This window comes from Cladophialophora immunda (assembly GCF_000835495.1).
Source record: "Cladophialophora immunda strain CBS 83496 unplaced genomic scaffold supercont1.2, whole genome shotgun sequence".
In the NCBI taxonomy this organism is placed as follows: Eukaryota; Fungi; Ascomycota; class Eurotiomycetes; order Chaetothyriales; family Herpotrichiellaceae; genus Cladophialophora; species Cladophialophora immunda.
The window spans coordinates 2858375-2879143 of NW_015622542.1; the positions used below are offsets into that span (position 1 = coordinate 2858375).

Consider the following 20769-nt stretch of genomic DNA (forward strand, 5'->3'; position numbering starts at 1 on the left):
AGAGAAAAATATCGAATCATCCGTTTTGGTCTTGCTCCTTCTGACCTGTCTCCTCCCGGATTTACGCCGCTCCACCCATCTCAATCTTCTTCCCCTTGACGCTCTTCCATTCAAAGCCCAGCGAGAACAAAAATGCAATGGTCGCGCACGCGATGGAGAGGATGTATGAGTGCGTGACGGCGATGTTGTACGCGTACAGCACACCCGCAAGCTGCGAGGGCGGGGTGACTTCGCGGATGTGGGTGGCACCGGCCATGATGATGGTCTGCGGGTTGACGCCGTGGGTGTACTTTGGGATCTCCTTGACCAGGGTGTTGGAGAAGATGTTCTGGGCGATGGAGATGGAGATGGCGCCGCCGAGCGAGTTGAAGAAGATGGCCACGGCGTTGCCCACGGGCATGTCCTTCTTGTTCAGCACCACCTGCACCGCGATGAAGGGGACCTGCACGCACGCCCCCGCCCCGAACCCGGCCAGGATCTGGTACCCGATCCACGTCCCCGTCGACGAGTTCACCTTCAGGCTGTACAGCATGCCCGACCCCACCGCGAAGATGGCCGAGCCCACCCACGTGAACGGCACGTAGGGCCCCAGCGTCGTGATGCTGGCGCCCACGACGATGGACGAGATGGTGATGCTGACCAGGTACGGGATCGTGCGGATCCCGGACTCTTCGGCCGTCGTGCCCTTGACCGCCTGGAAGTAGAATGGGAGGTAGTAGATGTGCGTGTATAAGGCCATGGCGAGGAAGGCGGAGAAGAACGCGCAGACAAAGACGGTGCGTTGCCTGAGCATGATCCGCGGCGGGAGAGTGGCCAGGTCGCCCTTCCACAGCTGTATGCCGGTGAAGACGATGATCAACAACCCAAAGCCGAGGATGCAGCCCCAGACTTTCGAGTTGGACCACGCGTAGGTGACTCCACCCCACTGCAGGGCGAGCAGGAGGCAGACGATGGCGCAGATCAGGAAGAACGCGCCGAGAAGGTCGAGCTGGCCGATCTTCTGCCTCAAGGTCAAGTTGCTATGCCTGCGCTCGGGGTTCTTGAAGAAGAAAAACACGGCCGTGATGGCGATCGCACCGATGGGAAGGTTTATGTAGAAGCACCAACGCCATGATACACCTAAGGAGCGATGTCAGCAGACTGTATCTCTCTGAGGTGCTTCAACCGGGACTCACGGTCTGTGAAGGCTCCTCCCAGGATCGGTCCAACAACGGATGCAATGCCGAACATGGAGCTCAACAGGCCAATATAGATCGGCCTCTTCCGCAAAGGCACAGAATACGCAACAATTGTCATACCACCGGAGAAAATTGCAGCAGCACCAACTCCAGCTACAGCGCGGCCCACGATCAGCATGGTCGAGTTCCTTGCCGCACCACACAGCACTGAGCCGACTTCGAAGATGGCCAGGGCAGCCATATAGGTCCATTTCACGTTAAAATAGGTATAGATCTTCCCGAAGGACGGTTGCAGCGAGGTCGTCGTGAGCAGATACGAGGAGCCATACCAGCCCACATCATCCAGAGAGTTGAATACTGTGGTTATCCTGGGGATGGCGGTTGCGATGATGGTGTTGTCCAAAGCAATGACGAACGTTGACAGAGTCAGGCCGAACGTCAAAAGGTGCAATGGCAAGCCTTTAGCGTACTTGGATTCATCATCTTCTCCCGGCTCCCCCGCATCGGAGGTTGCTGTTGAATCTCTGCGGGATAGTTCTTCATGTGTTTCTTCCGCGGACTTTTCATCAGGTGGTGCAGTGGCTGGATTTGATGGCGATTCGAGTGACCCGGGCTCAGCGCCGTTCGAATCGGCGGGCACCGGTTTCTTCTCGGGGTCAATATTTTCTGTTGAGACTGGCTGTTCCGAAGGAGTGCTGAGATGACTATCTTGGACATCCGAGTCTGATGGCTTGTCCACCTCTGCGGCCTTCGACCAAGGGAACCTCATCTCTCGACGGTGAGGGACGTTAAGAGATGTAAGTAGCAGAAAGGATATTCGCTCAGGAATGCGGCACGAACGGCTCAAGAACACGCTTGGACTGAACGATGGGGAATAAATGCATGCCGAGATAAACAAGAATGTGAAACACAAACACGTAGCATCAAGAAGAGTATCAACAAACCTGGGGGAACATCACGACATTTCCGATCGTCCACGAGCTTCTCTCGGAAAGAAGACTATCCGGCCATCAGAAGGGGTACCGCCAGTCACTTCGGTAAGGGGATCGAGGATGGGCAAGGCAAGCTTTGACGCCGTTCGATGGGAAATCAGAGCCACCAAGCCAATGGTACGGAGTGATCTCCTCAGCCGAAGGAAATGACCGCCCAGTGAGAGCCCACCAGCAGAGCTCGCTTGCGATGCGACGAGAGGATTGTCCCCGAGCAAGTTGGCGCATTCCAAGATTCGTAAACCATGCCCATCCCGGTTATGTGCAGTCGTGTGATGGGGAGCAGGAGGAGAGGAGGAGGACGCGGTGGGTGAAGGAACGAAGTGCTTGCAAGCGAAGCCGAGGTCAAGCCACTGGCCGATGCAATGGATTGGATCAGGTAAAGCACACGATGGCGCGCCTCGTATTTCGGGTTCGCTAGGCCAGGATTGATTGCCGCTGGGCCGGTGTTGGGCGCGGCCGCGGTGAGCATGGCGCCATCAGGATGACTGCGCTGGAACCATTTGCTGGAAGAGGGCTTGCGAGGAGTTAAATTGAACATCGACTTCTCTTGTCGAGATGGCAGCCACATGGAATCTGCTTCATGAGCAAAAGGCGCAAACTGATCTGAGTGAGACGAAAAAGGATGTGGTGGTGAGGAAGACACGGGGCGGTGTTGGTGCGGTGGGAGGATGGCCATCAAGTCGTTGCCGGTCCCTTCACTCACCACCCACCCACAGCACTCTCACTCTATTCACTTCCTCTCGAGAAAAAAACAATGATATATTTTTCAAAGCCGCAATTTCTGCCAGCTTTCCGACTAGGGTTCAAAAATCCGACGTCGACGGCGGTGGTAACATCGGCTTGTCTTAATATCATCTGATCTTCCAGCATCTGTCCAATCTCTTCTCCTGCGTGGCCGAGATGAAGGCGGAGAGAAAGGGTGTGACTTGTAACGAGAGACTACTCAACAAACACAAACGACAACAACAACAAGTTAAAAAAAAAAACCTTCTGTGGTAGGGGCCTTGTGCTCCAACCCGGAGTGGTTTCTCTCAGTTCGAACCCGGGTTCGAACTGAGAGTTTTTGTTGCCCACGAAGCTGGTCTGTATGGACGAGGTTTCTTTTTTGATATGGGTGCGGAAAGGAAGGGAGGTTTGTGGGTGTCGTGACCTGAGGCTGCCTCACCCGGCCAGGGTAATTTGTTCTGCTACTTCTTCTCATACACGTCTTCTGTCACATGTAATGGAGATTGTGCCGTCTTCCATTTGTATCTCCCTCGTCCTCGGTTCCAGGACCAGCAGATGCTTGATCTGCTTCTCAAGCCCACATTCTCCAGAGTCAGCGGATGCAATTGACGTGCATATCCATCCACGCCACGTTGTCGCTGACTGTTCTCGCCAATCGCGATGACTGCGAACACGCCTGCGAGATCTGGAGCAGCAAAGCCTTCCTCGCAATTCCAGAGTGTTGCTCTGGCTCCACACTTGAACAATCCGTGGCGCCCAGTGTCGAGCCTCAAGGGTGATGATAGACAGTGAAATGGCAATGGCCGGGGCCCTTCTTTTTTCATCTCGTAAGACCTCGTGACTATTATACAACGCGCTTGACCTGTGACGTAGACGGCGGTCAGCCCAAATTCCCACTTTTGTGTTTTGGTCCAGCCAGATGCAAATTCAGACAGTTCACCCACCCCAACAAATAGAACCGGGCTTAAAGACGGCGCGAAACCATGGGATCATGGAAGGGGTCGGCTATTCACCTCGAAGAACCGCTTCAGCCACCACACCTGGAACACGCCTTCTCCTATCAACACGCCCAGTTGGAATATCGACCACCATTTGACTCTTGAATTTGTGCTTTCTGCGGTGTTTCGGTGTGTTCGCTCGCGGACGACAATGTAAGCTTGCTCGTCTTTGACTTGGGCGAGGAGATCGGAGAGTGCGCGGACTAGGCGCATGTACAATTAGTCTCGTTGCGGCAGCCTGGGAGAATCGGGAAGTTGACAAACCTTCAGTTTCCAGCGGATCTTGGGGTGCCTCGGATTCAGGAACGTAGACAATGCCGTGGACGTTGAACGAGACCTCCTTGCTATTGGCGGACCAATGCTCGTTGCTGAAGCAGTATATGTATTTTCCATCCATGCGGGCATCGAACGAGTAGTCGCCTGAAGAGACGGAGTTGAGTTGTGTTTCATAAGAGCCTGAAGGATCGGTGATCTAAATGCATGCACAGCCAATGGTCAGCAGGAAGACTCGATATTGCGATGGGCTCAACGGGTCGTAGATGGGTATTGCATACGTAGAAATCAATCTCCAAGTTCCCGGCACCTCCAAATTCGCGGTCGCCGACTTGGAAGGTCACCGTCATCTTGTCGTCCTTGTGCAGCTCTTCATGGAAACATTCTCTTGTGTGTGCTTTCAGCGCGATGTTGTGTGCCAGGGCTGCCCCTATCCAACTCGCAAACGCGGCATAGGCCGCTGCTCTCCCAAAACGCATTTTTCTTGAGTCTGCGGGAGAATTTCTCTCTGGCGGGCGTCAGAGACGAGTGTAAGGTAGAGAGGCGTCTCGGGAGGCGTTGACGGCAGGATCGAGCAGGAGATGATTGAGAAAGACCGCAGCCAAATAAAAGTGTCCTCAAGCCACTTGGGGTTTTGAACTCCGCAGTTTTTGTCCCTGACTTCCAGGGGCTCCAGAGCTGGCCAATCGGGATTGTGCTTGGCAAGATATATAGAGAGTCCTACTCGGTATCTGCTCGAACATCACGTACGACCCACCCAGCCATGGCACTCTGCTAATAGACTTCAATACAGCGTGACTATCCCGTCTACAACGTGGATGTCCGCGATGGCGACTGGTAAAACCGGTACCGAGCCCAACGGCGCCTACCGAGACCAGTCCCATGGTAGTCTCTGTGCTTGCCACGGTCCAATCCTCCAAATTTCACCCCCCCCCCCATGGAGGGTGCTTCGTAATATAAAAGCGGAAAACCAATCTTGAGCCTTGCCAACTGCGACATCGTTGCCATGCAAAATCTGCAACAGCCACCGGATCATGCTGGGGATAAGTTACTATGCTACGGAAGCCCTGGCAAGGCTTTCAGTATGCCAACTTTGACCTCCGTATGAAAACCAGTCCTTCTCTGAATATCCGCCAGGAGTGTGATGGCTTCGGCCCTTCTAGTGACATCATGGACATGCTTTGCAGCATGAAAGACTGGCTGGAACATAACGACCTGCACGCCGTCAGGCATGTCTGACAGGGCGATATCGATGACCGTCTGAGCATGTTGCTCTATCTGCTGCTCGAGATTCAAGCCCGAAGTCTGCTCCGCCACTTTCTGGACCGTCTTGGGACGGTTTGTGAGCAGAAAAACCTGGGATACATGATAGAAGCACAAGGCCGATGCGAAAGAAGATCTCGGGAACCAGTACCGGCGGCGAGAGTCTTGGTCGATATATTCTTGCCCAAAGAAGATTTTGGGGGCGTTGCGAATCCAGCTGTCCCATTCTTCGTGCAAGCATGACCAGTCGTTGACCCATTTCTTGCCTCGCCTCGTGGGCTCCGAGCCAAAGATTAGGTGAATGACTTCGGCACACAGCCTTAGAGCGTCATTGCAGTACACATCTTCGCCTATGTTCTCCGCTTGAAGTAGGTCCTGCTTTGGCCACCTGGTGGGATTCTGCATGGGTGAACGTTCCAAATTCAGTGCCTGTCCAACCTCGTGTCGGGCATAGATCCAGAATGATGCACGCGTCATGCGATTCGGAGATTTGTATGCCTCCAGTGCTTCCACGAAGGATTTCGCGCCCCGAAAATGTCGGTGATAGTTGAGGCCTGGAAAGGCTAGCAACTCATAGCTACTCAGCAGGATGGTCGCAACTAGTGCATGTTCCGCATTCATGGTGGCTGTTTCGAGTGTTGACCTCAACATGCTCAGACTCTCTCCGTAATGATGTTCTGCTACAGGAGTCCATGTGTGGGGGTCGGTGATCAGGCTGAGCTGACGGGCGGCGAGAGCACAAGTGGAGTTGAGCAATAGTGGTGACTGTGGTACTAGTTGCAAGAGGCCCTGTTGGTATGACAAAGAGCAATCGAAAACGTCCATCCAAGGTCCTATCCCTGTTTCGTAGGTCCTCAACAGGAAAGCAGTGCGTGGCGAGATAGATGGAGCCGGGGGAGATGAAAAGCCTTGGGTAAGGGAGTGAAACTCGATCCACTTTGGTGTTACGTATTTCAGTTTGTCGTCTGCGGGCAGCAAGATCTCATCTAATGCTGTAGGACCCCAGGGTGCAGGGTCGTATGCCACAGCAAGTCCGCCCGTATCAGCGGCGGCGTCCTGTGCAAAATTCGGCGCCTCGGAATAGATGGTCGAGTGCCCAGGACGCTGGGACCTGGGCCCGAATTCTGCACCAGTCAGCGACAGGATCACAATCTATAATGACATGTGTCATCCAATTCACTGCACGGACCATCTGGCCTCGTCTCACTGCGAATTCTTGAAGAAGCACTCTGGGGCAGTGCATGGATAAAGTCTGGTTGATGGCACTGCCGCCGTGCTTTGCGGCACACGGCGCAGATTGGCCTCTCCTCTCCACACTTAATATGGCGCGCACGGCACGTCAGGCTATAGATTAAGATACGTCAGCATGAGCGTTGTGGCAGCGTGGCAAGCTTACCAGCCTGTTGCGCCATTGTCAGTCTGCTGATGTTACAACACGCAGGAAGATGACTCGTACCTCTTCGACTTCTGGCTTTATTTACTCGCGCTGTCTGTAGCTCTCCGAGCATTTCCATCCTATGTAACTCGGCGCGAGGATAATCGGTTTGGATTGAGCCTCTTGAGCGCAGTTTGAGGCGTGCCGTTGGAACTAGCTACAGTAAATCTATCTGTCCCGAAGGCTGTTTTTATACCAAATAGGTACAGTTGCTAGCGCCTTGGCTATAAACCCCTTGACGGTTAAAGGGCAAATGGTGCGGGGCCATTTACATGTTCATATTCTCGTCAATACTGGCTCGTGCTGTGTCTGTGACGAATATACGCCACCTTTTTTGACTCTTTAATGGCCACATGTGCACAATTGCAAAGGATCTGCTGTATAGAAAATGCGCTGACAACCCGGATTAGGGTTGAAATTCTCACGGGAGGACATAAGACATGCCCTCATTAGCATTGTCAATCCCCTTGTAGTATGTCTTATTTGAAAAACGATTCACCCTGTTCAGAGCACAGAAGTATTTCTATCCGTCACACCTGCTTCACAACATCTGCCAAATTAGTCCTTATTACACCTGCGCGATATCCTCAGTGGCAAGGCGCAAGGCCAAAGGTTAAAGCGTTCTTCCCACGTCAACTCCCAGTCCTTGTATGGCAAGGCCAGATCGTAACGTTGCACCAAAGTTGCTATGAGCATAAACTGCTCGATATAGGTGATATTCCTGCCGATGCAGCCCCTGGCACCCGCACTGAACGAGATAAAATACTTTTGGATCTCCTTTGCCCCGTCTACGAGCCATCTTTCTGGAACGAATTTGTCGGGCTCGGGAAATACGACTGGATCCCGGTGTGCCGTGTATGCCGGGACCGAGACCAGCGTGTTGCCTGCGACCCACTGACCAGCAATTGTTGTTCCTTCTGGAGGCGTTTTGCGCTCGAGACCAAAAGACACGGGCGGCGAAAGGCGCAGAGATTCGTCAAGGCAAGCTCGCAGATATGGCAGATTTTTTACTGCCCCATATGAAGGTATTGCATCCTGCTGCCCCAGGGACTGATCCAGTTCTTTCTGTAGTTTTGCGAGCTTCTCCGGGTTTTTGAGTAGGTAGTACAGGACATGTGTCAATGCTATGGCTGTAGTGTCGGACCCGGCGTTCACTGTAGTCTGTTAGATATATCCTCACGGACACAACGATGAGAAACATACTAAACACGCTGACTTCAGCCTCGATTTCGCCGACCTGTAAATTCGTCACATGTCCCTGCTTGTCATGCCAGAGGGAGGCGAAGAAGTCATCCAGTGCTTCCCCCTTGATTTGTCTCCGTATACGATTCTGCACTAACCAGCGAACAATGTCATCGTAGGTAGTATTCTTAGCCTGTTCTTTTTGGAAGCTCGTTGAGAACACGGGCACCACCCGTTTTAGGAGACCATAAGCTCGCCCCGACCATACGATTGGGGCTATTGATCGCCCCAATCCGTGGAGACTGTTGATAAAGCTCACTTCGCGGGTCATACCGTTCTTCTCTAGAGCCAGTATCTTGTCGTCGCCAGCTTCGAGCATCCCAAGGCGCTCACTCAAAGCGATATCTGCAATGGCTTCGACGGTGAAGAGATTCGTCCACTTTCGCAGGTCGACCATCTCGGTGTCAACAATACCCTCCTTGAGACTAGGGACACAACGGCGATCTAATTGTGCCACAAGCATCTCGCATTTGTCAACGACTTTCCATTCCCACGCCTCGAGATGCTTGGTTGCGAATGCAGCGGCCAATCGCCTCCTTTTTTCGGCATGCTCCTGTTTGTCCACGCTATCCAGAATGCTCCGATGCTCGCCGGCCGGCACGGAATACATGTCGCCTTTGGAGCACGGAGTGCCATGTCCGTAGATGTCTTTGATTGCTCGCAAATCTCCAAAGGAAAGAGCATTTGGTCCGAGGCGGACCACCTTGTGACGACGGTGGGCTTCCGTCAGTTCGCGCGTTCGAAATACATCCCCACGCCAAAGATGGAGGATGTATCCTAGGTTGGTAATACCACAAAGAAGGTTGAGGTTGTGGTACCTCCGAAGTCCCTTCGGGTCCGAAAGATAGATCGCTACGTGTTCCACGACCACGAAGAGAAGGAGTGTTGCAAGACATGCTGGGATAAGCCATAAGAGAATCATTGTGGAAGAGAGTCTGGAGGCAGGAAATGAGATAGAATGATTGTTGTTGCAGTTGTTGTAGGAAATGATCTTTGGACAACATTACCGATATATATTCATTCAACCTTTTGATGATGCCAACAAGACGTAACTCCAACCTGATTTGCATCTGGATGTTGAAAGAGCCCATAGGACCCAGAGACGACTTGCTTGTTTACCCAAGGCCGTTAGGAATCCCCTTTCGGGGATATCTGGCGAGAATTGATGTCGGATGGTAACTATTCAGTCCTGGGCCACCTTACTGGCCTAGCCTGAAGTCAATCGGAGCAGTTTGGCGGCTATATGACCCAATTTGGCATTATAGACGAGTGTTTCCACCTCCTTGTGATCGGGTTTGACTCGCCTCGAGCGTCACCACCACCAACAACCCGGCTCGCGTAACAAGGGCAAGCTGTCATGATTGGTCTGAGTCAGTAGCGGCCACTTCGTTCTCACCGAGGGAAGTCACCGCTGGCCGTGTAAGTGCCTAGAAACGGAGTGATTGCCTAGCTTTCAGACGCAGAGTGCCTTGATCAACACAGCGATTTTTCAAGCCTTCGAGAAGTGTAAACACTGATCCAGGATGGACTCAGATGGACTAATCGCTGAGTCGATGCAATCCCAGCGACTATATCCCCATTATGGGGAAGATAGCCGTATATCTTTCATGCCCAGGTTCGTTCTACAGAAGTCTAGGCCATGCTTCCTGTGAGATTCGTCGGCCCCACAATCCTTGGGCGGCCATAGATGAGACTTCTCCATATGGGGACTCCGCGAAAACCAGAGATGCTGCACAGGATGTGTATATATACTTTATGCGATTTCATTCCTCTGAAGATTGGCTCCTAGTTCTCAATCCTTTCTCAGTAACAATCCGCAATGGCGACTAAATTCGATCAAGTGGTGGCGCACGAGGAGCATCACTCGTAAGTCTTGTTATGCTCAACGTACCTCCTCAGGCTTATCAATATGGCAATAGGAGTGGCAGTGACATCGAGAAGAGCGTGCATAGGAGCGACGCTGGTGTCGATCTCAATCATAACACATCTGCAAAGTGAGCAATGAATGGTTGTACAATCAAGATGCGATCTGCTTACAAGTCTAAAGGATCACCAATCCGCTGGCAGGTATCCCTGCAGAAGAGTTACTACAAGACGTGAAGAATTTTGCTCAAGGAAACGACCTTGTCGACATTCTTCTCCTCCTCGAAAGGGGTGCATTAGTCGCTCAGGATCCAGCTGCCTTTGACAGTGTCGACGGCATCACCGACGCCGAAAAGACTGCCCTTCAAGACGAAATTTTACGCAAATGGCGTCAGCCTTGGACACTGTATCTTACCATAGCACTATGTTCTATCGGTGCTGCGGTACAGGGTTGGGACCAGACCGGATCCAACGGCGCCAACCTATCCTTCCCTGTGGAATTCGGCATTCCCGACTCTGCGGATTCTCCTAACGCAGCTCGAAACCAGTGGATTGTTGGAGTGGTCAATTCTGCTCCATATATGGCCTCGGCGTTGTTCAGCTGCTGGCTGTCGGACCCTCTAAACAATTGGCTAGGGCGACGTCCTGTTATCTTCATCTCTGCGATATTTTGCTGCTTTTCGGTCATTGGATCCGCTGTCACTCAAACCTGGGAGCAACTTTTCGTGACCAGGCTTCTTCTAGGGGTGGGAATGGGACTGAAAGGATCAACTATTCCCATCTTTGCTGCCGAGAATACCCCAGCTCCAATTCGAGGCGCGGTAAGTTCTCCTAGCAACCAAATGTCTTTCATCCTACGCGTTGTCTCTCAATCCACAATCTCCAAGCAGAGAGTCAGCAACTAACAACCTCTAGCTTGTGATGTCCTGGCAATTATGGACTGCTTTCGGGATCTTCCTCGGCTGTGCGGCCAACATGGCGGTGAAAGATGTTGGTCGCATCGCATGGCGATTGCAGCTGGGCTCAGCCTTCATTCCAGCAGTGCCGTTGTGGGCTTTTATTTTCCTTGTGCCCGAATCTCCTCGTTACTACATCAAGAAACGAATGTACCGGAAAGCCTACAATTCCCTTGTCCGCCTTCGCAATACCGAGCTACAGGCTGCCAGAGATCTATACTACATCAGCTACCAGATCAAGCTGGAGAAAGAGCTCCTGGGCGCTCATCCTTCCACATACTTCCGCAGATTCACCGAGCTCTTCACGATTCCACGCATCCGACGTTCTACTCTAGCGTCCTTTGTGGTGATGATTGGCCAACAGCTTTGCGGAATCAACATTATTGGTAGGAGATGCTCCCTCGTCTGTGGTTTTATGATTTGTCTGATGTCAGATTAGCCTTCTACTCCTCGACAATCTTCGCTCAGGCCGGTGCTTCAGTAACAGGAGCCCTGGCTGCATCACTGGGATTTGGCCTGGTTGCCTTTGTCTTCGCGTGGCCGGCTGTATTCACCATTGACACCTTTGGTCGTCGATCGCTTTTGCTATTCACTTTCCCACAGATGGCGTGGACTTTGTTGGCGGCTGGCTTCTGTTATTGGATTCCGTCAGAAAGTAAAGCCCATGTCGGACTTGTAGCGCTCTTCGTCTACATTTTTACGGCATTCTATTCCTGTGGAGAAGGCCCCGTGCCTTTCACCTACACAGCAGAAGCATTCCCGCTGTCTCATCGAGGTACCTTCCCCGTGTTTGTCCCCATGTATTTCTGTCCCATAGCTAACTTCAAACAGAGGTCGGCATGGCGTGGGGTGTGGCGACGTGTTTCTTCTGGTCTTCAGTATTGAGTCTAACATTCCCTCGCATGTTGGGAGCCTTGACTCCTCAGGGAGCTTTTGGATTCTATGCGTCAGTCACATCGCTTTCTCAGACACAAAAATCCCTTGCTAACTACCAGAAGCGCCTTGAATATCGTGGCATTTGTGATGATATTTCTTTGGGTTCCAGAAGTAAGTCATTCCAAATTCCTACCCATGAGCTTCACCAGAAAGATCAACTGACCAATTCGTCTTAAAGACCAAACAACGAACTCTAGAGGAGCTGGATCACATATTTGCCGTCCCCACGCGAAGGCACATGGCTTACCAGGTCAAGCAAACACTTCCATACACTTTCAAGCGCTACGTACTGTTCAACAAGGACGCCAAACTCGAGCCTCTGTATCACTTTGACAGGAATCTCGCCGATGGGCAGGCATTGCACGATCGACTACACCACTAGATTGCGAGCCCAGGGATCAGAATATAGGTGGAAGATGACTGGGGGTTGAAGGCAGAAGCGGACATCCAGCAGTGTGAGCCTATGTGCAGACTCTTGCTCTACCATAGTCGACAGCAGAGGACTGTTCGCCATGATTTTCGTATCTCAGTATCTGTCGAGTACGAGAGTGGGGGAATGTAGGAGGGGATGTCTTGACGTTCGTTGTCTGAAGGAAGAAGAAACGTTCTAGTCTTGATGAGTACAAGATAGCTCTATTCAGATATTTATGATCAAACGGCCTTAGTGCGTGATGGTATAGGGCCCGTCGACAGCTGGTTCCCTTGAGTCGACGCTGAAACTTCATATTATCGAATCTTCCTTGTCCTCGCCTGGCAGGGCTTGAATGTTGAGGATAGGCAACTCGCACTTGATTGTCCAGTCACCTAGAACTGCAGAGCGATATTGAGAATCAGGTCCCCCTCAGCACGTCAAAGACCTAGGAAACCCAGGGCCGTCGGAAAAAGCACATCAAGAGTAGGCACAACTCGATCAAATGCTCGAAAAAAGCCACCGAACATGCAAAACTCGCGGGTTGGGAGCATTGCTTTTTCATGGTCCGGACGGCGGTGTTCTGCTTGAAGCATCGGGTGATTGCCCCAAAACTCATAACTAGGCGGGTGGCGTTGTTCCGCTCCTGATCCTCCTGGTACTCCCTATATCAGCGTTACTGGAGAAAAGACCCCTTCCCAATCTCTATTAGCCCATACTGGAAGTGCAACCTTTCGTGGCTACAGCAATACAATGAATGCGGACCACCATTTCCTTCATAGGAAAACCGGACAGCGAATCAAGCGGGAGGGCACTATAGCACTGGCCGGACAGGAGCTCGTTCCACCATGAACCTTTCGACATTCGCCAATATTGAAATCGTCATTTATCTGAATGCAGGGAGGGTATTTCGGCAAGCATTCCATAGCTCTATTTGGCTCCAACCATATCAACGAAGAAAAACACTCGGCAAGTTTACTCTTTTGGGTTGAATAGCCAGACGATCTTCAGAGGTCCACTGCTTCTATCCCTTCTTCCCTTGTCGCTTGCAACATATCCGCAGCCGGCCCGAGCTCAAGGATTCCCTTCCTACAATCTGCCTTCCGTGACTTCGATTGGCGCTTAATGCCCTTCATTCTCCCATTTGGGGGATGCGGCAGGACTATAATCATGGCAACGAGTCTCATAGAGCCGGAATATAATCATAGTATCCACCCGAGGGCTGGTGGAGACTGGGGATACTTCAGCGCCTGGTATCCCATGCGTGGGACCGGCGGTTCCACCATGGGGGTGAAGGTATATATAATATGGGTTCATCCTTTCAATATGCATCGAAACCCTCAAGAATTGTTTTTCGCATGAGTCTAACCTCTTAACCCTTGACCCGGTATTTCACATTGGGCTTGCGCACCAGAAATTCAGTACTTGGCCGAGCAGACTTTGAACGAGGGCATTTACTTAATTTGCCAATCACTTTGTTATGAAGCTGTCGTTGAAGAGGCCGGTAGACTCTGCTGGGTCTTCGGGCTCAGCAATCCTGATCGGCATATTTGTTGCGTCCGGAGGCGTGTTGTTTGGGTATCGTGTTGCGCCCTGTCTCCTTTCCAGGACCGTTTTCTCACAAGATGGCGCAGATATGACACCGGCACCATCAGCGGCATCCTCGCCATGAAATACTGGAAAAACACATTTTCCACAGGCTATGTTGACGACACAGGTGAACTCAACGTTACCGCCAGCCAGACGTCAGAAATCGTGTCCATCTTGTCTGCCGGCACGTTCTTTGGAGCTCTACTCGCCGCCCCAGTCGCCGACACCTTGGGTCGACGCCGGGCTCTGATGGTTGACAACATCATATTCACCTTCGGAGTCATCTTGCAGACTATTTCCACCGCAATCCCCCTGTTTGTTGCAGGAAGATTCTTTGCAGGTCTGGGCGTCGGCATGCTGTCGGCTACTATCCCCCTGTATCAATCAGAAACGGCTCCCAAATGGCTCCGTGGGACGATCGTGGGCGCGTACCAGCTATGTATCGCCATCGGACTGTTCGTGGCCGCTATAGTCCTCAATGCCACCAAGGGAAGAAACGACACAGGGTGTTACCGGATCCCAATTGCCGTGCAATTCGCCTTTGCATTGTTTCTCGCCGTCGGCTTACTGGTACTTCCCGAAACTCCTCGTTTCTACGTCAAGAAATCGCAAGAGGATCTTGCAGCTAAATCACTCGGCCGACTACGCCGACTCCCCGTCGATCATCCGGCCATCATCGACGAGATCTCCGAGATTCGAGCCAACCACGAGTTTGAGTTGTCGATTGGCAAGGCCAACATTATTTCTTGCTTCCGTCCGCCTTTGCTCAAACGGCTTTTGACCGGCTGTGGCCTGCAAGCCCTTCAGCAGCTTACTGGCGTCAACTTCATTTTCTACTACGGCACGTCGTTCTTCCAACGCTCAGGTATCTCCAATGCCTTCACAATCTCGGTAATCATCAATGTTGTCAGTGTCTGCACGACGCTTCCCGGGCTCTACCTGGTCGAAAAATGGGGCCGGCGTCCACTGCTTCTATTCGGTGCTGCTGGAATGGCGATATGCCAACTCATCATCGCATCAGTTGGCACCGCCCGGCCCACAGACCCTGCTTCAAACCAAGTCTTGATTGCCTTCGTTTGCATCTACGTCTTCTTCTTCTGCTCGTCGTGGGGACCGGTTGCCTGGGTGGTGACTGGAGAGATCTTCCCTCTCAAGGCACGGGCAAATTGCCTTGCGCTCACCACAGCGTCTAACTGGCTTCTCAACTGGGCCATCGCTTATGCGACGCCATACATGGTGAACTCGGGCCCTGGAAATGCGAATCTCCAAGCCAAGGTCTTTTTCGTCTGGGGCGGGTTCTGCCTGATATGCCTTGCTTTCGTCTACTTCTGCATCTACGAAACCAAGGGTCTGTCGCTCGAGCAGGTGGATGAGCTTTACCTTCAAGTCCCGTACGCGTGGCAGTCCCACAAGTATGGCGGCACCTTCTTACATGGCGACGCGCACGAGTCCCGTGAATTGAAAGTGTCTGGTGCTCACCAAACGAAGCCACATTCTGTCGCTCATGTCGAGGATTCGAGGGGCTAGCTCCACCGAAAGGGGGGATCGCCGCAGGAGATCTCCACCGAAGAAGTGAAGAACCAGCATTTATGGGAGGGCACAGATCTGAAGGGAAATTATACGAGAAGGCTCCATTACTGAACACAAGGATGAAAGTGACTTGTTGAAGGTTTGGTGCAGTGCACAAATATGATGATGAAGTTGGAGGGGTTTGGGCTTTGCTTCATCATCATACGTGATTCTTCTAGATAGTATAGGATCACGAATGACGAATGATTTGGTTGTTGGATACTACAGAGTTCTGGGAACTTGCTATGTGACTATGGCGACTGGCGAGGCTGAAATTGAGAAAGGGGCTGTCAGCGCCTGCCCCAGTCCTTCGGCCCGAGGACCTGACTTGACGGTCATTACATCTCTTGGCAGCTCTGTCCGCGTCACATCCTTTGGGCCTCCACAAATGCAACCTCTCATCCAGCCCTTCGCCTATCTAAGATGTCATGTTCACCTACGGCAAACACTTTCACTTGATTCAGAAGCTCACAAAAGGCTGCCTGATCCGACTTCAGAAGGACAACTGGCATTAACTGACGTCGGTAGTCACATTCACGTTCCTCAACGACGAGATGGCCACAGTGCTACGGAGGGGGCATCTGCTACGGCAACCCTTGTTCAAACAATGGCATGATAGTATTGAATACAGCTTGGCGATAGACTGCCACTAACGACTGTGTGTTCTAACCTATCACAGTATGTCTTCCAATGGTCGTTTCAACGGCCTAGTGTGATCAACATGACGCCCTCTTCACTACCAAGTGCCTGCCGGACGCATGCGACAATGTGGCAACACTAAGACCAGAATCTTCCCTTCGCCTGCCTTTCATTTCCCAAATCAATCCTCTGTGTTAAAATCCTATCCTCCCCTTCTTCGCGAATCCAAGGGTTTCAACACTAGACCTCCAAGCCGAAGGTGCCTCCACAGCCGTCACAATGTCTTTTACAATGTGGTACACGAAGCCTGACGGCAGACAAGTCCCAATCAGAATGTCGATCTGGGACGCCATGAAGGGTGTCCCGGACCCGAAGCCGAGAAAGCCAAAGCCGGTAAGGAATCCAGCCGTCAAAGTCGCATGTTGCAGAGCTGGGATGAAATGTTTGAGCATGAGTTGCTAATGACTGTTTTAGTGCTCTTGTTGTGGAAAACCTCATGTCAAGGACAAGTCCAAGGGAGATGGCAAGTGCGAAGACAAGAAAGATGCCAAAACCAAGGATGACATCAAAGATGGCAACGAGGACCCAGAGGGAAAAGACAAGAACAGTGACTCTGATCTTACCGAAGACGATCGGACCCTGCTACGCATGAAAGGCGAGAATCAGCAAGCACAGTGGAAAGAGATCCTCGCAGAGACCACCAACTTCAAGAATGTGGGCGAGCTCAAAGCACGCTGGAAACAAATCAGCCACCGACTCGACGTGGGGGACAAGAACAATTCTGGCGAGAATAAGAAGGACAAGAAAGATAAGGATTCTGCGAGGGAGGAGAAAGCTAAGAGAGATCGTGAAGAAGGCTTAAGGAGAAAAGCGGAAAGGGAAGCTGCCAAAGCCAAAAAGGAAGAAGAAGGAAAGAAAGCAGAAGAGCAGACGGAAGACAGCACCAAGTCTGACAACAAGGTATGCACAGGCGAACAATATAGCCTGACACTCGAGTGAACTAACTTGAACACAGGACGACGCCAGCAAATCCCCAAAGTCGGACGGTAAAGCGAGGAAACTCAGCTCATCTCCCCATAGTCTCAAAGCATGGGCGGACAATTACGACAAGAAGAAATGGCAGACTCTGGCTTCGAAACACTATGACAGGACAGGAGAGCGTATCACCCCCGCCCAAGCTCGGAGGTTGGCTGAAGAGAAGTGAAGCTACGGGCCCGAGAGATTGCAGGTGTTCATTTCCTTCATACAAAGTTGGTCACGTTGCTGTAACTGCGAAAAGCTGCCTTGGTCAATGGCAGGATTGAATGCCTGCGGTGGCAAGACCGGGTATTGAGAGCAGATTATGGATAATAGATGATCAATATCGCCTCCCGACCCCTCTAATAGGTGCATGGATCGATGGATTTCGATGGATTTCTTTTCGTCTCTTTGCCCGTCTCTCAGGTCCAGCGTCTTGGTGGTCAGGAGATGCCAAGACTTCGCAAGGCTGGCGCCCTCCTTTTCTTCCGAGCCTGCGCCTTCTTCACTTCTGCAGAAACGTCTTGGACACCAGATTCAACAGCTTGAAGGACATTTTGCAGCCAACATTTCCCTGGCAGAGAAGACAAGAGAAGGGTCACAGGCGCAACCCGGTTTTGGCATCCTCCGCACCTCCACCTTGCCCACAAAGATTGCGGGGGACAGGGCGACGATCCACACATCCTTTCAGGCTGAATTCCGGCATATCCCAAACCACCCTCCGTCACGCCGTCAATATCAGCTTCCAAATCTGTCGAGGTCTCGATGTCAATGACGCGTGGAATCGAACCTTTCATTTGCTGCAACCCCCCAACACTGTTCAAGTGCCGCGCACACAATGGGGCTCCTGTTTACTGTCCACTGTTATTGGGCCGGGTCGCAGGATTCTGTGTTCCCGAATCACCTGTACTACCGACAATCCTCCGGGTTGGAATGGTAGCAGTACTGTGAATTCTCCCGTGATATTGGATCAGGTCCAGTCCCTCATGAGCTAAAGTTCGGTTCTGCAAGAGGGTAGACGGAAAAAGGCAAAATGGAGTTCTCCAGACTCCGGATGAAAAAGAGTATAAAAAGGTCTCTGTGTCGGCAGCTCTTTCAACCTTGCACAATGTGCCAAGCGGGAAAATACTGCTGATACGAGCTGGTGTCTGCTTTCAACATGAAGCTCTTCTCCTCTGCAGGGCTTTTTGCCCTCGGTGCCTCTCTGTTCGCATCATCCACCACCAGCTCAGCGCTCCCACGTCAGAGCAGCAGCAAACCATGGTCGCTGAAAAGTTTCAATTCCCTCATCACGTTCGGTGACAGCTATACAGATGAATCTCGCTTAGGGTGGTTCATCAATCACAATGGTTCTGCTCCACCTGCCGGCACTTTGTTGCCTGAAACTTTCAGTGCGCCTGGTGGCGGACGGACCTGGCCCAGATACGTGGTACAATATACCGGAGCGACAGTGCAAGGCAAATGGACTCCTCAGATGACACTGTATGACTATGCTGTCTCAGGTGCTGTCTGTTCCAACAACATCACACCAAGGTTCGTACTATTATATGCATATCTTTCTCTCTTATGGGATCACATCCTAACAATATGCCTCTTCCAGATGGTTCCCGGCAATTGACGCGCCCTTTCCTTCTGTTCTGGAATACGAGGTGCCGGCCTTCGTCGCCGACATCCCAGCGACACGAGTCAACTCCACGCCTGCCGTCCAACTTTTCACCCCAAAATTGACTGCCCAAGACGCTGTCTACGCACTGTGGATTGGCACCAACGACCTCGGCGTGTACGCGTTCCTCACCGACTCGCAAATCCCCGGCAAAGTTCTCTCCGACTACACGTCGTGCGTCTACAACGTCTTCGATAAGCTCTACGCCAGCGGCGCGCGGCACTTCGTGCTCATGAACACCGCTCCGTTGAACCTGGCGCCCTTGTACGCCAACGACTCCCTGCACGGCGTTGGCGCCAACCAGTACTGGGCGAACAAGACGGCCAACCACACGGAGATCGCGTATGCCATGCAGCAGTTCACCACGACAGTCAACAACGTCTTCAAGTACCAGACCCCCTACGAGCTCCTGGTGGCGAACCGTTACCCGGGGGCTCACTTCGCTCTCTTCGACACCCACGCGCTCATCACCGACATCTACAACGCCCCTGCCAATTACCTGAACGGCACGGGCGTGGTCAAGGGCGGCGAATGCGTCTGGGGATACGAGAATCACTGCACTGTGGACCAGAAGACGTGTGTGAAGAGACAGAACGGCACGAATCCCGACGGGTATCTGTGGTTTGACGAATTGCATCCCAGGTGAGTCTTTGCGTTCTTGATCCACTTGTCCGTCTCTCGTCCCTCACTTTCTCCCTTCACTCCTCTCCTTCTAGGGGAGACAAAACCAAGGGCCAATGTGAATGCGAATGTACGGGACCCAGCCTACGAGCGCGAGACTTTGAGAAACGAATGACTAATCCACGCATTTCCTCACGCAGCGAACAAACCGACCGGATCATCGCGCGGAATTTCGTGCAGGTCCTCAACGGCACCTCCAAATATGCCACCTACTACTGAGCCAGTGAGGTCCAGTCTCTGGCTCACACATGGTATACGCATGGTATACATGGCACGGCGTTGGTCGGCATAGGACGGAATGGGACGAGTGTCTTTGCGGAGTTGAATGGTATGGTTGGCTGTTGGAATGAGAGGGCAGACAACGTATAATGTAGCTTGATGTGGTACGTTTACTGCGCATGATGTGATATGGTAGCATGTGATACGATGTATGGTCGATGTTCTCAGGCACGAACGCACGAAGATGACCAACACCAGCCGCAAGTACAAGGTCCCTGGCCATCTTTTCCTGCGCCCCCAACCATCCGTCGCAGGGTATATCCGAACATGGAAGTAGGTCGATCCCATCCTCTCCGCGCCCTGGGGAAGGCATGTAGGGAGGAATCAATGAGGGCAGCGGGAACCGCAGAGATCGTCTTCGACAATGACGACGACAAACGACCCGTGAACTGTGAAACCCCCTCCTCCCGTTCTCATGCAGGGTACAGACCTATGTACCTATGGTAGGTAGGCATGCCAACGCTCCACTCCTGGAGTACCTCGTCCAGCCACGCACATACACATGCACGTATGCCCAGCCGGACATGCCCCGGAGGCAGTGGCGGAGCCGGAGGCGAACCTGGCAACAAGTCGCGCCCGCTCGTCCTGCCACTATGTCCTGTGTGTGTACCTAGGTATGTCCCCACGCAACCATCCCCACGCACCGACCGCCACACACACGCAGAAGGATCCGGGGGGCGCACAGAGCAGGCGGGAAGATTACATAGGTAGACAGACGAAGAAACGCCCACACGTTCACCGGCACGGGGAAAAGACGAACGGACGAGGGGGGGGGGGAGGAAGAAGACGAGGCGAAAGCGCGAAATCGCAGGCCACAGGGCAAGGTAAAATGGCCACATGTCGTTGGAAGGATGAATCCATCGTCCTCGTCCTCATCGGCGTCCTCATCGGCAATCCTCATGCAGAGCGTTTCTTGGCGGGCGGACGCGGGAAGAGCCACGGCTGCATGTATGAATGTCTATGTTTAGAATACAACAGACGTACCTACGCACCTAGGTATCTACTTGCCTACTTGATCGACGGTCTAAGGCTCACGTGCCTCGTGGGGCATACCTTCGGC

At 52.4% G+C, this 20769-nt stretch overlaps 4 protein-coding genes across 6 annotated transcripts; 1 reads left to right on the forward strand and 3 right to left on the reverse strand.

Annotated features, from left to right (window-relative positions):
• Nucleotides 1–3156: 3156 nt before the first annotated feature.
• On the reverse strand, nucleotides 3157–4768 carry PV07_03292. Of its 3 annotated transcripts, none has more exons than XM_016390001.1 (4): nucleotides 4449–4768; nucleotides 4159–4366; nucleotides 3910–4097; nucleotides 3157–3758 (listed from the first exon to the last, which is right to left on the reverse strand). In XM_016390001.1, exons 1-4 carry the CDS (start codon nucleotides 4644–4646, stop codon nucleotides 3741–3743), a joined length of 612 nt encoding a protein of 203 aa, XP_016251903.1. In that variant the 5' UTR covers nucleotides 4647–4768; the 3' UTR covers nucleotides 3157–3740. The 3 variants fall into 3 exon arrangements, with proteins under 3 accessions (XP_016251903.1, XP_016251902.1, XP_016251901.1); XM_016390000.1 differs by having other exon boundaries at nucleotides 3841–4097; XM_016389999.1 differs by having other exon boundaries at nucleotides 3157–4097.
• Nucleotides 4769–5143: 375 nt separating this feature from the next.
• PV07_03293 (uncharacterized protein) lies at nucleotides 5144–6842 on the reverse strand (the record flags this gene model as incomplete). The annotated part of the gene is made up of 2 exons (XM_016390002.1): nucleotides 5144–6554; nucleotides 6827–6842. 2 exons carry the CDS (start codon nucleotides 6840–6842, stop codon nucleotides 5224–5226), a joined length of 1347 nt encoding a protein of 448 aa, XP_016251904.1. The 3' UTR covers nucleotides 5144–5223.
• Nucleotides 6843–7423: 581 nt separating this feature from the next.
• Nucleotides 7424–9029, reverse strand: PV07_03294 (uncharacterized protein; the record flags this gene model as incomplete). Its single annotated transcript, XM_016390003.1, has 2 exons — nucleotides 7424–8019; nucleotides 8069–9029. 2 exons carry the CDS (start codon nucleotides 9027–9029, stop codon nucleotides 7424–7426), a joined length of 1557 nt encoding a protein of 518 aa, XP_016251905.1.
• An 8960-nt stretch (nucleotides 9030–17989) lies between these two features.
• Nucleotides 17990–19756, forward strand: PV07_03295 (uncharacterized protein). Its single transcript, XM_016390004.1, has 3 exons — nucleotides 17990–18619; nucleotides 18687–19391; nucleotides 19571–19756. The coding sequence occupies exons 1-3, from the start codon at nucleotides 18246–18248 to the stop codon at nucleotides 19647–19649; spliced, it is 1158 nt and encodes a 385-aa protein (XP_016251906.1). The 5' UTR covers nucleotides 17990–18245; the 3' UTR covers nucleotides 19650–19756.
• Nucleotides 19757–20769: the final 1013 nt, after the last annotated feature.